The following is a 15,707-nucleotide window of genomic DNA, read 5'->3' on the forward strand; positions in this document are numbered from 1 at the left end:
TTGAGTCGCATTTTCCCCACTGTGCAGTGTATTGAATCGAAATGCTGAAGGTCGTGCCCCATCCGAGACCTTATCACCCTCAGAAGGGTACAATTTCAGTGCAGCATTAATTATGAACTGTCATCAGCATGTTCACACCATCGACACCACGATTTCCAACCCTATTCATCGGTACCTACTGCGAATCGAATGATACAATCGAACCCATTAATTGGCACCGCAGGCGTGAAATTGTAATGTTTAAGCTGCTGGAAAATTTTCATCAAGAGACGCTTTTTCACATGCGATTAATTACGTGTGTTCAACCATCATTGGACTCAGTTCGGATGTTTCAGAAGATAAAGTAAATCAAAGGTAAAGTTAATAGAAATATATATTTCTACTTCGGAATTTCAATTAAATGCTTTTCTATGCATTGGTTCACAAATGAATAAATCAACAATCCCTTAGAAATTGACAGACGGAGACAAACATTTTTCTAGTGAATAAAAATGGTCTTTGAACTTTTTCCTTTATATTGTTCGGTCTTAAGCAGTGAAACACTATTTCTCAAATCCATATCCTTAATCGAAAACGGCTCGTTCATCTATTACTAACAGTTAACTTCTACCATGATGATTTTATTGTACAATGCATTTAGCGGATCATAAATAACAATCAAATTATGTTCGAAACTAGATCCTAATTTAGGCATTATACGGTCAAACACGTTATTATTTATCAGCCAGGATTTGTGCCCGTTTATCTACGACTTTGGCATCACCCTTACAGAATCTACTATGAGTTATTTGTTAATAAACGCATTATAAAGTTACTAAATGCATTAGAAAAATATTTAGAACTTCAGGATCACATTACAAATTTCGAATTGATGGTTAATATCAATATTAAGGTTATAAACAATCTTCCAATCCAACATGATAAAGTTGAGGAAACAAAAAAAAAACTTGGAAATGGGTGGCTCAGCACCGGAGGTGAAATAAGACTCACGAAAAACACAAAGTTAAGTTCAACAGAAAATGAATTGAGGGCTTTTTAGTAGAACGCTTCAAATGTCACAAGACGAGTTAGTATTATTCCATGTCTATTCATCACTCGTTAAAACTTAAATTGTCTAACTAATCAGGGTTTTAATATCCGAAAAATTTCTACTGGCTTTCGAAAGTTCCGCCAATATTTGACAGGCAGCTAGACAAAATCCGTCAATATTCTTAATTCTAAACACAAACTTTCTTATAGGCGTTCCCCATTTGGCACAATAGAATTTGGCATGTGAACTTTCTATTCTTCACAATTCGTGTCCGTGCATCAGCAACATCAATTAAATATACTTTCCAATATACATTTCGATCACATTAACCTATATCAGCTCTTACCTAAGCGAGACCAAAAACATCTCAAAACCGATCGCGAATTTATATCCGTCGTCACACTTTGAAAACCAGGCTCACTTCCAACCGCACCCTTTTATCGCCATGCCGTCACCAGCTGAGCAGTCGCCAGGGGCACCATCGCAGCGAGCACCAGTTCCAAAGTGACCAGCTGCGCCGACGAAGTGTGAATCCTCCGGCCACCACCCGAGCAGATCTCGCTTTCGATTTTATCACAGTTGAGAAAGTGCCGATCCGTGGAAAGCAGTTTGGCAATCTTCCGCAGAAAGACGGCCGACTCGGGCTTGCACTTGTACTTGGCACTGGTGAAGACACAGTTTTCGTAACCGTAACGGGCGCTAGAGGGTGGGAAAACGGAAAGAAATGTGTGAGAAATAGAAAATTCTTGCGCTTGTTCTCACTACGGAAATGGGCATAAAGCTACGATTGTCGGTAGGTGAAATTTATTCTTTCAAAAGGATTAGGTTGATTGAGAAAAGGCTTTCCATCATAAATCTTTCTTGTCGTTAAAAAGTTCCACAGCCGATTCGAAACTTATAATACTACTGCACTGGTATGAGCTTCCCTGGGATTACGTACATTCATATTGTTGAAAAACCAAGATTGAAGTATAGAACATTATTTAGAGTGGTTTAGTGGAATGCTTCCACTTGTAATAAGACGAGTGAGCGTTCTTCCATTTGATTCCACCACTTCAAGTGGTAGAATTAAATATGGTATCATGACGAAGTCAAGGTTGAAGGTTGCAAAAGAAGTAGAAGATGATTTTCTACACAGAATTTACAAACCAATCATAATTCAGTAATGAAGATGAGAGATAAAAGGAAAAAAATACAGACTTCTTGGAAGTTTGTTTTGCCGATGGTTAAGCAATCCTTTTGCATTCTAAAAGATAACAAGAGAAACGCATTAGAAAGGCTAAAGTAAAGCTCGTCAATTCTTACTTTTTGCATGCATTTACGTACCCCTGTCTTTGGAAATAGGAGGAAATAAAAAAAACTTCAACGATCCTTCGAATGAAAATTGTTATGACTAAATCGAAAAACGAAGAAAAACTACAAGTATCTCATAACACTTATGGGAGAAATTTTGTGGCATTCTTTTAAATTTAAATGAATTTCTCGTGCAAATTCAAGCAACTTTTCGAGCAAGTTCTAACAAATTTACCCGTTTTGCCAGCGTTCCAAAGAATCTGATCGAATCGTCCGGAAAAGCTCTTCCTACTCAGTTTCGCTGGAAAATTCTCTGGGGTTCCAGCTTCAGAAAACAACTTTCCGGTTTCCACAGAAGCTTTTCCAGTTTGCAGAGGAGCTATTCCAGCTTCAAAAACAGCTTTCCTGTTTTCGGGCAAGGCTTTCCAGTTTCCAGAGAAGCTTTTACAGCTTCAGAAAAAGCATTCAAGTTACTGGAGAAGCTTTTCCAGCAGCCAGAGAAGCTTTTCCAGTTTTGAATAAATTTTTTTAGCCTCAGAAAAATCTTTACGGTTTCTGGATAAGCTTTCCATTTTCCAGGAAAGCCTTATAAACTTCAGAAAAAGTTTTACAGATTCCGGAGTTTTTTTTCGAGCATTTCCAGTTTAAGAAAAGTTTTCTCGTTTCCAAGAAAGAGCTTTTTAGTTTCGGAAAAAAAAACTTTCCAGTTTCCGTAGAAGATTTTCCAGTTTTCATGGAAGTGCTTTTCAAGTTTCCAAGGGAGCTTTTTTAGCTTCAGGAAAAACTTTTTCAGCTTCAGCAACAGCTTCCCAGTTTCCGGATAAGCTTTTCCAGTTTCCAGGGAAGATTTTCCATCTTCCGAAACAGCTTTCCGGTTTCATAGAAGGCTCTCCGATGGAGAGCTTTATCAGTTTCCAGAAAAGCTTTTCCAATTTTAGAGAAAGCTTTCCAGTTTCCGAGTAGAAGCTTTTTAGTTTCGGAAAAAAGCTTTCCATGTTTCCAAGGAAGCCTTTTCAACTTCAGGAAGAGCCTTTTCAGCTTCAGAAACAGTTTTCCAGTTTCCGGATAAGCTTTTCCATTTTCCAGAGAAGCTCAGCTTCAGAAACAGCTTTCCAGCTTCCGAGAAAGGGCTTTTAAGCTTCGGAAAAAAAACTTTCCAGTTTCCAAAGAAGCCTTTCCAGTTTCCACGGAAATGCTTTTCTAGTTTCCAAGGAAGCTTTTTTAGCTTCAGAAAAAGCTTTTTCAGCTACAGACACAGCTTTCCAGTTTCCAAAGAAAAATTTCCAGTTTCAGAAAAAGCTTTCCAGTTTGCGGAGAAGCTTTTCCAGTTTCCAGATAAGCTATTCCAGCTTCAGAAACAGCTTTCCCATTTCCGGGAAAGGTTATAATAAGCTTCTACAACTTTAGAAAATGCTTTCAAGTTTCTGGAGAAGCTTTTCCAGCATCCAGATAAGCTTTTCCAGTTTTGAAGTAAGCTTTTTGAGCAACAGAAAAATCATTTGGAGTTTCTGGATAAGCTTTTCCATTTTTCAGGAAAGATGGTTCAACTTCAGAAAAACTTTTCCAGTTTCCAAAAAAGCATTTCCAGCTCCAGAAAACGCTTTCCGGTTTCCGAGGGAGGGCTTTTTCAGTTTGCAGGAATGCTTTTCCAATTTTGGAGAAAGCTTTCCAGTTTCCGAATAGGAGCTTTTTAGTTTCGAAAAAAAAACTTACCAAGTTTCCACGGAAGCTTTTTCAGCTTCGAGAAAAGCTAAAATCTTTTCCAGTTTGGAAAGAAGCTTTTTTTAGCTCATGAGAAAGCTATGCCAGTGTTCAAAGAAGATTTTCCAACTTCAGAAAAAGCTTTCCAGTTTCCGGGAAAAGCATTTTCAGTTTCCATGGAAGCGTTTTTACCTTCAGAAAAAGTTTTCTAGTTTTCGGGAAAACTTTTCCAGTTTCGTGAGAAACTTTTTCAGCTCAAGAAGCTTTTTCAGTTTCCAAAAGAGCTTTTTCAGCTTCAGAAAAAGCTTTTTCAACTTCAGAAACAGCTTTCAGGTTACGGATAAGCTTTTCCAGTTTCCAGAGAAGATTTTCCAGCTTCAAAAAAAGCTTTCCAGTTGCCGAAGAAGCTTTTCCAGTTTCCAGAGACGCTATTCCAGCTTTTCAGAAACAGCTTTTTCTTCAGAAACAGCTTTCGATTAAAATAAGCTTCTACAGCTTTAGAAAAAGCTTTCAAGTTTCTGGGGAAGCTTTTCCAGCATCCAGAGAAGCTTTTCCAGTTTTGATGTAAACCTTCATGCAAAGCTTTTTCAGCTTCAGAAACAGTTTTCCTGTTTCCGGGAAAGCTTTTCCAGTTTCCAGAAAACTATTCCAGCTTCAGTAACAGCTTTCCAGTTTCCGGGGAAGGATTTCCAGTTTTCAGAGAAGCCTTTACAGCTTCAGAAAAAGCTTTCAAGTTTCTGAAGAAGCTTTTCCAGCATCCAGAGAAGCTTTTCCAGTTTTGAAGTAAGTTTATTAGCTCCAGAGAAATTTTTACGGTTTCTGTATGAGCTTTCCATTTTCCAGGAAAACTTTTATAACTTCAGAAGAAGGTTTCCAGATTCCGGAGAAAATTTTCGAGGAAGAGGAAGAACTTTTCCAGTTTTAGATAAAGCTTCCCAGTTCCAGAAAAGCCTTTCCAGTTTCCGAGAAGAGCTTTTCCTGTTTCCAGGGAAGCGTTTTACGCTGTAGAAAAGACTTTCCAGTTTGAAGAGAAGATTTTTTCAGGCTCCAGAAAAAGCTATTCCAGTTTTTCCACCTTCAGGAAAAGCTTTCCAATTTTCTTAGAAGATTTTCCAAAGAAGATAATCCGCGCTTCAGAAAAAGATTTCCAGTTTCCAGAGAAACTTTTCAAGTTCCAGAAAATGCTTTCCAGATTCTAGGCAAAAGCATTTTCAGTTTCCAGGGAAGCGTTTTAACCATCAGAAAAAGCTTTCTAGTTTTCGGGGAGGCTTTACTAGTTTCGTGGGAAGATTTGTCAGCTCCATACAGCGCCCAACAGAGCTCTGGTCCCCACAAGTCCCTATCTCACGCTTCCACGGGTCGTCCGATGACAAAAGACCGCCAGCTAAGGGTTGTGTACTTAGCTGGTAGTGCAGCCTGGGCACTGTTGTCCTTCTGACATCAGCTAGAGTGAGAAGGTACGCCTCGAGCGTCTGTTCACCAGGAGGTGCGGCTCAAACAGCGTCTGCCTGGTACCCAGCGGCTGATTAACGAAATGCTGTATCGCGTCAGCTATACCTAAGGTGGCAGCCCCATCATCGCGTGTTCTCAAATACCACGAAAAATGGAGATAGAAGAAAAAGAGAACGTTATTTTTGGCAACCGACCCGGCAACGAAATAAGGACTATGATTGGAAACTCGGTACCTGGAATGTCAGGACCCTGAATGAACCTGGACGAGTGAGCCTTCTGGCTCGTGAACTGCAGAAGGTTGGAGTGAACGTGGCTGCTATTCAAGAAGTCCGATGGCCTAGATCCGGAGAACGTGAATTTCGAGCCGTGGACCCCACGACCAATACTGCATTCAAATATAACATCTATCACAGCGGCGGTGAAAAAGCAGAGCATGGAGTTGGTTTCGTAGTGATGGGCAAGCAGATGAAGCGAGTGATGCGGTGGAAACCCATTAGCGAACGAATCTGTGTGTTGAGGATACGGGGCAAATTCTTCAATTACAGCCTAATCAACGTTTACGCACCGACAAACGATAAATCCGACGACGTGAAGGACACGTTTTATGAATGTCTTGATAAAGCCTATGGAGAGTGCCCAAAGCATGACGTGAAAATTGTTATCGGAGACGCTAGCGCTCAGGTCGGTAGAGAGGACTTTTTCCGTCCCATAATCGGTAGGGAGAGCCTTCACTCCGCCACCAATGACAACGACCTACGGCTAGTAAATTTTGCTGCTGCCAGAGGGATGGCCATCAGTAGCACCTACTTTGCACGAAAGAACATCCGAAAGCACACCTGGAGACACCCAAATGGTGAAACTTGCAACCAGATAGACCATGTTCTGGTGGATGGGCGCCATTTCTCGGATGTTATCGATGTGCGGACATTCAGAGGTCCGAACATTGACTCTGATCACTATCTCGTTGTCAGTAAAATTCGATCACGGTTGTCAACTGTATCGAACGAAAGATCACAGCGAACGATGCGTTACAATATCCAGCGATTGTCGGCGGAAGGAGTATCGGCTGAGTACCGCCAGAAGCTCGACGAACGGATAAGTGCAATCAACGTTAGCGACAACATCAACGATCTGTGGGAGTCGATCCATGGAGCGGTGAGTACAACAGCACGAGAAGTGGTAGGCACTGCACAGAGGCGACCCAGGACGGGTTGGTTCGATGTGGAGTGTCAGAGAGTAACAGACGAGAAGAACGTTGCCAGAAGCCGGATGTTGGTGTCAGGTACTCGATCGAATAGAGATCGGTACAAGGAAGCAAGAGCAGCCGAAAAACGAACCCACCGCAGGAAGAAGAAAGAGTATGAAGAACAAGTGATTAGTAAGGCGCATGAAAAAATGGAGCAGAACGATATGCGGAGGTTTTATGAGTCTGTCAATGGCGAGCGGAGAAAGACAGCGCCATCTCCCGTCATGTGCAACGACCAACAAGGGAATTTGCTGACAGATAAAACTGAAGTGGCTGCCAGGTGGAAGCAACACTTCGAGACTTTGTTGAATGGAGGAAGTGACGGTGCATCGGTGAACAGAATAAATATTAGCGACGATGGACAAGCTGTGGAGTCACCTACACTAGATGAGGTTAAAAAAGCTGTGAAAGAGCTGAAAAACAATAAGGCTGCGGGGAAGGACCAGCTCCCGGCTGAACTTCTGAAACATGGCAGTGAGCAGCTTTATGAAGTTCTGCACCATATTATGTCGAAAATATGGGAAGACGAGGAAATGCCTGCTAGCTGGTTGGACGGCCTCATTTGCCCTCTCTTTAAGAAAGGGCACAGACTGGAGTGCGCCAATTACCGATTACAAACAAATGTCCCGTATTCTGTTCAACAGATTGAGACCGTTTGAAGAGTCCTTCGTCGGCGAATACCAAGCAGGTTTTCGTGAGGGCCGATCAACGACGGATCAAATGTTTACCCTGAGACAAATCCTTGATAAATTCCGGGAGTACAACTTGCAGACACATCATCTGTTTATTGATTTCAAGGCGGCGTACGATTCAGTGAAACGGAATGAATTATGGCAAATTATGCTTGAACATGGTTTTCCGGCGAAACTGATACGGCTGATTCGTATAACGTTGGACGGATCGAAATCAAGTGTAAGGGTTGCGGATGAAATATCGACGTCATTTGTTACCTTAGATGGATTAAAGCAGGGTGATGCACTCTCGAACCTACTGTTCAATATAGCGCTCGAGGGAACGATTAGGAGAGCTGGTGTGCAAAGAAGCGGTACCATTATCACAAAATCGCATATGCTCCTGGGATTTGCGGACGATATCGATATTATCGGAATTGATCGCCGTGCCGTGGAAGAGGCTTTTGCGCCTTTTAAGAGGGAGACAGCGAGGATTGGACTCACGATCAATACCAGCAAAACGAAGTACATGGTCGCTGGCAATCAACGTGGGTTCATTAGTGGTGGTGGTAGCGAAATAGTGCTGGATGGTGAAAAATTTGGAGTGGTAGAAGAATTTGTGTATCTTGGAACATTAGTGACGTGCGATAATGATGTTACCCGCGAGGTGAAAAGGCGTATTGCAGCTGCAAATAGGGCTTATTACGGACTTCGTAACCAGCTTAAGTCCCGTAGTCTGCAAACGAAAACAAAACTCGCGCTGTATACTACTCTGATTCTTCCGGTGGCTTTATACGGCCATGAGACATGGACGTTAAAGGAGGCTGATCGGAGAGCTCTCGAAGTGTTTGAGCGTAAGGTGTTGCGGCGGTAAACAGGAGAACAGTATCTGGCGGCGTCGCATGAATCACGAATTGTACCAGGTGTATAAGAAGAAGAACGTCAAGCGAAGATAATATTTAGTAGAGAACCCGGAAGAGGCTGCAGGCTTCGTGGAAGGCCGCGTACACGATGGCTTTTTGCAGTTGAAGAGGACCTGAGGGCGCTCAATGTTCAGGGCGACTGGAAGCTATTGGCCCAGGATCGAGTCCAGTGGAGAAGGATACTCCATTCAGCGTAGGTTCATCGAAGAGCTGTAGCCCATCAAGTATCAAGTAAGTAAAAAGCTTTCACAGTTTCCAAACAAGATTTCTACCTTCAGAAAAAGCTTTTTTGTTTCCTGAAGAGAGAGAGAGAGAGTTTTCCAGCTTCCAGGGAAACCTTTTCAACTTCAGAAGAAGCTTTCAAGTTTCCGGGAAGATTTTTTCCAGTTTCCAGGGAAGCGTTATAAGCTTCAGACAAAGCCTACCAGTTTTCGAGGAAGCTTTACAAGCTTCGAGACAAGTTTTTTTCAGCTTCAGAAAAGGCTTTTCCAGTTTCCAGAAAAGCTTCTCCACTTTTCCAGCTTTCCAGATTCTGCGGAAGCTTTTTCAGTTTCTAGAGAGGCTTTTACAGCCTCAGTAAAAGCTTTCCAGCTTCAGAAAAAGCTTTCTATTTTCCGGCAGAGCTTTTTCAGTTCCCAGAGAAGTATTTTCAGCTTCATAAACAGCTTCCAGATTCCGGGAAATCTTTCAATTTTTGAAGAAGCTTTTTCAGGCTCAGTGAAAGTTCCAGTTCCCGTAGAAGCTTCAGAAATAGCTTTCCTGTTTCCAGAGTAGTTCTGCCAGTTTCCGGAGAAGTTTTTCCAGTTTCCATAGAATACTTTTCCAGCTTTAAAAAAGCTTTACAGTTTCCGAGGAAGAGCTTTTCCTGTTTCCAGGGAAGCCTTTTCAGCTTCGAAAAAAGTTTTTTGGGTTTTTGGTAAAGATTATCCAGTTGCCAAAATAGCTTCTCCAGCTTTACTGTTTCCGGAGATTGCTTTTCCAGTTTCCGGAGAAGTATTTTCAGCTTCATAAAATGCTTTCCAGTTTCCGGCAAATCTTTGTTTCAGTTTCCAAAGAAGCTTTTTCAGGCTCAGTAAAAGCTCCAGTTTTCGAAAATGTTTCAGAAAAGCCTTCCTATTTCCAGAGAAGCTTTGCCAGTTTCCGGAGAAGTTTTTCCAGTTTCCAAAGAAAGTTTTTTTAGCTTTACAGTTTCCGAAGAAGAGCTTTCCTGTTACCAAAGAAGCTTTTTCAGCTTAAAAAAGGCTTCACAGTGTCCGGAGAAGCATTTCAGCTTCATAAAAAGCTTTCCAGTTTCCGGCAAATTGTTTTATCAGTTTCCAAAAAGCTTTTTCAGGCTCAGTAAAAAATTACAGTTCCCGGAGAAGATTCAGATAAAGCTTCCCTGTTACCGGAGAGGTTTCTCCCGTTTTCAAAGATAGCTTTTCCAGCTTTAAAAAAGCTTTACAGTTTCCGAGGAAGAGCTTTTCCTGTTTCTAGTGTTCCTGTTTCTTACTTATAGGCTTTTTAGTTTTCCAGTTGCCAAAGAAGCTTTTTCAGCTTAAAAAAGTTTAAGTTTCCGGAGAAGCTTTTCCAGATTCCAGCGAAGATTTTCCAGCTTTCCATTTAGTGAGGAACCATTTTTTAGTTTCCAAAAAAAGTTTTCCAGCTTCAGAGAAAGCACTCCAGTTTCCGGAGAAAAGTTATCAGTTTCCAAGGAAGATTTCCCGGTTTCAATTTTTTTTCCAGTTTCCAAGGAGTTTATCCAGTTTCAGAAGAAACTTTTCCAGCATCTAGAGAAGCCTTTTCAGTTTCGAGGCAGGCTCTTTTAGCCGCAGAAATTTTATTTCAGTGTCCGGAGATGCTTTTCCATTTTTCAGGGATGCTTTTTCAGTTTCAGAAAAGATTTCCAGATTCCGAAGAAACTTTTCCAGCTTCAGAAAAAAAATCCATTTTCTGGAGAACTATTTCCAGCTTCATTAAAAGCTTACAAGTTTCTTAGAAAGCTTTTAACAGCCTCCAGAGAAGCTTATCCAGCCTCAATAAAAGAATTCAAATTTCCGGAGAAGTTTTTCCAGTTCCTAGAGAAAGCTTTTCCAGTTTCAGAGAAAGCTTTCCAGTTTCCGAAGAAGAGCTTTTCCTATTTCGAGGGCATCGAAAAAAGCTTTTTAGTTTCCCGAGAAGATTTTCCAGTTACTAAAAGTTTCTAATATACAGCTTCGAAAAAAATTACATTTTCCAGTTTCTAGAGGAGATTTTCCAACTTGAGAAAATGCTTTCCATTTTCTGGAGAAGCTTTTTTTTCTGTTTCCAAAGAAGCTTTTTCAGGTCCGAAAAAAGATTTCCAGTTTCCAGGGATAGCTTTTCCAGATTCGAAGGAAGTTTTTCCATATTTATGAAAATCTTTCCAGTTTTCGGGGAAGTTTTTCCACTTTCTGAAGAATTTTCCAGCATCCAGAGAAGCTTTTTAGTTCCGAGCAGGGTTTGCAGAAAACGCTCTCAATAGATAACGAACAACAATAAAAGAAAGGCAAAAACTGTTCCGAATCATAACAAGCCATGATAGCAAAACTTGTATACAAGTGCGAGAAAACAAAATCGGATAGGCAGCCCCCACACAGAAGTGATGATTTTTGCTTTGTTTTCGCTAATTTTGTGTTTCGGACCGCACAGCTGTGTAGAACAAGTTGAAATGCATCATCAGAACCAGTGCTTCCCGCGTTTGGAGCTTTTTAAAAGAAATTTATCATGGGGTAAAGACTACCTGGTTTCGAGGTAAACGTTTACAGCTCCAGAAAAAGCTTTCCAGTTTCCGGAGAAGTTTTTTTTTATTTTCTAAGGAAGCTTTTTCAGCTTTAGTAAGTTTCCGAAGAAGCTTTTGCAGTTTCAAGAAAAGCTTTTCCACCTTCAGAAAAAGCTTTCTATTTCCCGGAGGAGCTTTTCCAGTTTCCAGTAAAGCCTTTTCAGCTTCAAGAGACGCTCTTAGAGCTTTTAGAAAGAACTCCTGTTTCCGAAGAAGCCTTTCAGCTTCAGAAAAAGCTTTCCAGTCGCTGGTGAAGATTTTACAGTTTCCAGAGAAGTATTTTCAGCTTCATGAAAAGCTTTCCTGTTTCCAGAGAAGCTTTGCCAGTTTCCGGAGAAGATTTTCCAGTTTTCACAGCCAGCCCAGAAAAATCTTTCAGGTTTCCGGAGAAGCTGTTCCATTTTCCAGGGATGCTTTTTTAACATCAGTTAAGATTTCCAGATTCCGCAGAAGCTTTTCCAGCTTCAGAAAAAGCTTTCCAGTTTCTGAAGAACTATTTCCAGCTTCATAAAAAGCTTTCAAGTTTAGTGGAAAGCTTTTACCAGTTTCCAGAGAAGCTTATCCAGCATCAATAAAAGCTTTCCCCGTTCCAAAGAAAGCATTTCCAGTTTCAGAAAGAGATTTCCAGTTTCCAAAGAGCTTTTCCTATTTCGAGCGAAGTTTTTTCAGCTTGGGAAAAAAGTTTTAAGTTTCCGGGGAAGTTTCCAGTTTCCAAAAAAAAACTTTATGAGCTTCAAAAAAACTTTACAGTTTCCGGAGAAGCTTTTCCAGATTCCAAAAAAGCTTTTAAAGCTTCAGAAAAAGCTTTGCAGTTTCCGGAGAGGAGTTATCAGTTTCCAGGAAAACTTTCCCAGTTTCTAAAAACGATTTTCTAGCTTCAGAAAAACCTTTTCATTTCCGAAGAAGCTTTTCCATATCCTAAAAAAGCTTTCCGGCTTCATAGGAAGCTTTTCAGTTCCCGGAGAAGAGTTTCCAGTTTCGCGTGAAGCTTTTCTCGCGTCAGGAAAAGCTTTACAGTTTCCTGGGAAGAGCTTTTCCCGTTTCTAGGGAAGCTTTTTCAGCTTCAGAAATAGCTTTCCAGTTTCTAGTTAATTGAGAAGATTTTACAGCTTCTGAGGAAGCTTCTCTCATCGGGTAAACTTTTTCAGCTGAGGATGAAGCGTTGCCAGTTTTCAAAGAAACTTTATAAAGCGTTTTATCATCTTCCAAAGATTTTTTGCAACTCCCGAAGAAGCTTTTTTAGCTTCCGAACTTGCTTTTCCACAATCAGAAATAGCTTTTCCAGTTTCCAGGCAGGATTTTTCAGCTTCCGGGTATGCTTCTTTACGTATGCAGTTTATGGGAAAGCTTTCCCAGCTCTCGAAGTAGTTTTTTCAGCTTCTGAAGAAGATTTTTCAGCTCCGAAAAAGCTTTTCCTGCTTCCGGAGAAGACTTTTCAGCTTCGGAAGAATCTTCTTCTGCATCACCAAAGCTTCTATAGTAGCGGGAGAAGCTTTTCCTCTTATCATGGAAGCTTTTTTACCTTCAGGGGATACTTTTCCAGTTTCCAGAAAAGCTTCTACAGGTTCTAGGGACACTTTTGTAACTTCCGGCAAACCTATCTAGCTTCCGAAGATGCTTTTTCTGCATCAGGAGAAACTTTTTCATTATCCGAAGAAGCTTTCCCAGCTTACGAACAAGCTTTCTCAGCTTTGGAAGTTTATCCAGCTTCCGGGAAACCTTATCAAGTTCAAAAAAAATCTTTTTTAGTTTCCAGATAGTTTTCCGGGGAAGCTTTTTCAGCTTCAGGAGAAGCTTTACCAGATCCCGGGGATTTTTTTTAGTTTCCTGAAAAACTCTTCCAGCTTTCGGTAATCTTAATTCCGGGAAAGCTTTTCCAGTAAATATCATTTGAAAGTATTTCCAGCTTCTTTCTTTCGAGAAACTTGTCCACCTTCAAGAGAAGCTTTCATAGCTAAAATTATTCAAGTTTTGGGGGTGTATTGCGTTCGATGAAACTAGGGATCCTACATTCATAGATATGGCCGCTTTCATATTGAGCCAATCGAGCATTGAGAGCTGTCAAAATCTGAGCCAAATGAACATCGTTATTTTGCAGATTGAAAGGTATTGCGATTTTGGTGAAATAGATTCCATGAAAAGTTTAATCGAATAAACTATTTGTTTTGCTTTCGTAAGTAAAAGTTGTCTAGTTGATGCCTTATATCGTGTTCATTCGTATTGCTCTTTAATTTTAGCGAAAATGCACTGCTAGAGGATAATCGAAAAGTGTCTTCGAATGTAAAGTCATGTACAAGCCTAAACATTTTTCACTGCGGCAAGTGCTGGCAGCGTTTGTTTACGAAAGTAACAGCGTTGCTAAATCGTATATAGGATCCCTAGATGAAACAATTTTAATATTTCATTTAGGATACTGCCTATGAATTTTATTCAACTCAATGAATTTCAGTCACTCAAATTCAATGAGACAGAATCTTAACGTATTCTCAACTTTTTTTCTAACAAAATAATGAGAAAATAAATTTTCAGAAACTTAGGTAGTGGGAAATTAAAAAAAACTCCTTACAGTACTTTTAAATTACTAATTATAGATTATAGATTGAATGTATATGAGGGCAAGAAGACTAAAATATTTTTGAACGGTTTTGCTCTACGACCTCCAGACTGCCGGTGAGAGCGATGACCCATTGTCAACCCCCGGACCCATTGTCACCCGCGATGGCAGAATATAAACTTCCCCTACACTAATCAGGCCGCTTTCTCTTGAATCAGTATCGCTAAATCTGAAAGTACACAGAATTTTATTTTTACACGATTTTTTTTCGCTCGTGTTTTTTATCGTGTGACTTCAATTTACCACCAAACTCTTCGCAACATGTTTCAAAAAATCCAGGATAAATCAAAGAAAAATCACATGATAATTGATATGCGTTAAACATTTAGAATGAGTGGAAAATTGAGAAAATATAAATCGTGTAAAAACAGAATCCAGTGTACTCATACTTGATGCATTAATTACAAGCAGTTCTTAAAGAAATAGAGTAGAAGTAAAATGGAAGATATTTTATTGATTGAAGTTGGAACATGTATCTTTATAAATATAGATATCATTTAGCAAAAAATGGAGAGTAAAACTTTATCAAAAAGAATTCCTGAGTAGCTTTGACGGGAATCCAGAATCTATCAATTATCTGCTTACTCTTTACAACCAGGTTTTTGTTTAATCGGCCAAGTTTTAATAATGATTTAGTCTAAAAAGCCGGCTTATTCATTCATTCATTGCTAAAACCAAGTAATATATTTGCTCACAATTTCAGCACACGATAATTCAACAAGGAAATCTAAGTGTACTTGAACTTTCCTGAAATTTGGGTTGTCTTATACACGAAAACAATATAATTCATCCACCTACCCAATGCTGATACGGAAATTTCCGTTTTTCTATCCGAAGTACTAAAATCTCAGGATCATATGCCAGTTTTCTTAATAACTTTCATGCAAAAGTTTTATTTGCTGCACCTTCGGATTTTAAAATCTTCAGTAGCTTCTGGGCCTCAGTTGTTAGCAATGATTTATTTAAATTATAATTCAAAACATGATCTTGACTCCATTCCACAGAGTAACTGCAAAGCCATCCCAACTGCTAAAAAGTCATTTTGACGTTCCCAGATGCAAGGTCAGTTTCCTTTAAATCACATTATTCAACAGTACTTTCACATGCCAAACGCCTAGAGAATATCGGATGAAAATTCATAGCAAATATCATTCTTACCAACAAAAATGCATATACTGCACATTGAAGCTCTGCTGCGTCGTTCTGGTCATTTCCTCCTTCAGAATGTTGGTGAACTTGCGGGAGCACGAGTCCCAATCGTTGTGCACGTGGCGAAAGCAACCCTTGTGTTTGAAAAACTCTGCCGTATGGGCGAGCAAGAAAGATCCGAAAGAAAACCACACAAATTATCGTTAAAATGGAAATTGTGAACCTTCTGACAATTTTCACAAGCATCCATCCTGCCTTACCGTTCTGGAAGGACTTGTCCCTGCAGAGATGATCGTACATCTTCTGCGCCCCGAACACCTCGTTCTCGATGATTCGCCGGTCCTTGCCTTCGACGCAGGCATTCAGGTAGCTCTGGATGCAATCCATGCCTCGGTAAAACACCCTGGATAGGAAACGATACGAGAAGAAAAAATAGATATCCAAGCCACAAACATGAATCATCACTAAAATGCAACTTTATACTTGTGGCACACTACTTAGAGATAGGTGGCTGACTCACCGACATCGGCTGTCGATTTCCTCAACCGTTTCCGGAATTTTCACCGAGTACAGGATATCGGTGGACACCTGGGGGGTGGTGTTGTGGAAGCAGTTATCCATCATCAGCGTTACCTGACCACAGACGGGCTTCGGAAGGGAAACTGCTGTCGGCTGCTGAGAATCTGAAAAAAATGTGAGGCATGGAATGTTTTTCTTATAGTAAATTGTTATAAATCATTACGAAACAAGCATCAAAATGATTTCAAGAAGCTTTACAGCTAGACAACATGATTTGAAACATGCTTTCCCAATATAATATTTTTATCCACGATGGTATGATACAATAGT

General features: G+C 40.3%; 1 protein-coding gene across 1 annotated transcript in view; it reads right to left on the reverse strand.

Annotated features, from left to right (window-relative positions):
• Positions 1-443: 443 nt before the first annotated feature.
• Positions 444-15,707, reverse strand: part of LOC134202857 (uncharacterized) — a 76,898-nt gene continuing 61,634 nt past the window's right edge. Inside the window, exons 2-5 of the mRNA XM_062677840.1 lie at positions 15,379-15,541; positions 15,119-15,261; positions 14,868-15,009; positions 444-1,729 (exon numbers count right to left, since the gene is read on the reverse strand). Of these exons, the coding sequence (XP_062533824.1) occupies positions 1,468-1,729; positions 14,868-15,009; positions 15,119-15,261; positions 15,379-15,541 (710 nt within the window). The 3' untranslated portion in view covers positions 444-1,467. The remainder of the gene's footprint in view (positions 1,730-14,867; positions 15,010-15,118; positions 15,262-15,378; positions 15,542-15,707) is intronic.

The sequence above is a fragment of the Armigeres subalbatus genome, unplaced genomic scaffold (genome assembly GCF_024139115.2).
Source record: "Armigeres subalbatus isolate Guangzhou_Male unplaced genomic scaffold, GZ_Asu_2 Contig149, whole genome shotgun sequence".
In the NCBI taxonomy this organism is placed as follows: Eukaryota; Metazoa; Arthropoda; class Insecta; order Diptera; family Culicidae; genus Armigeres; species Armigeres subalbatus.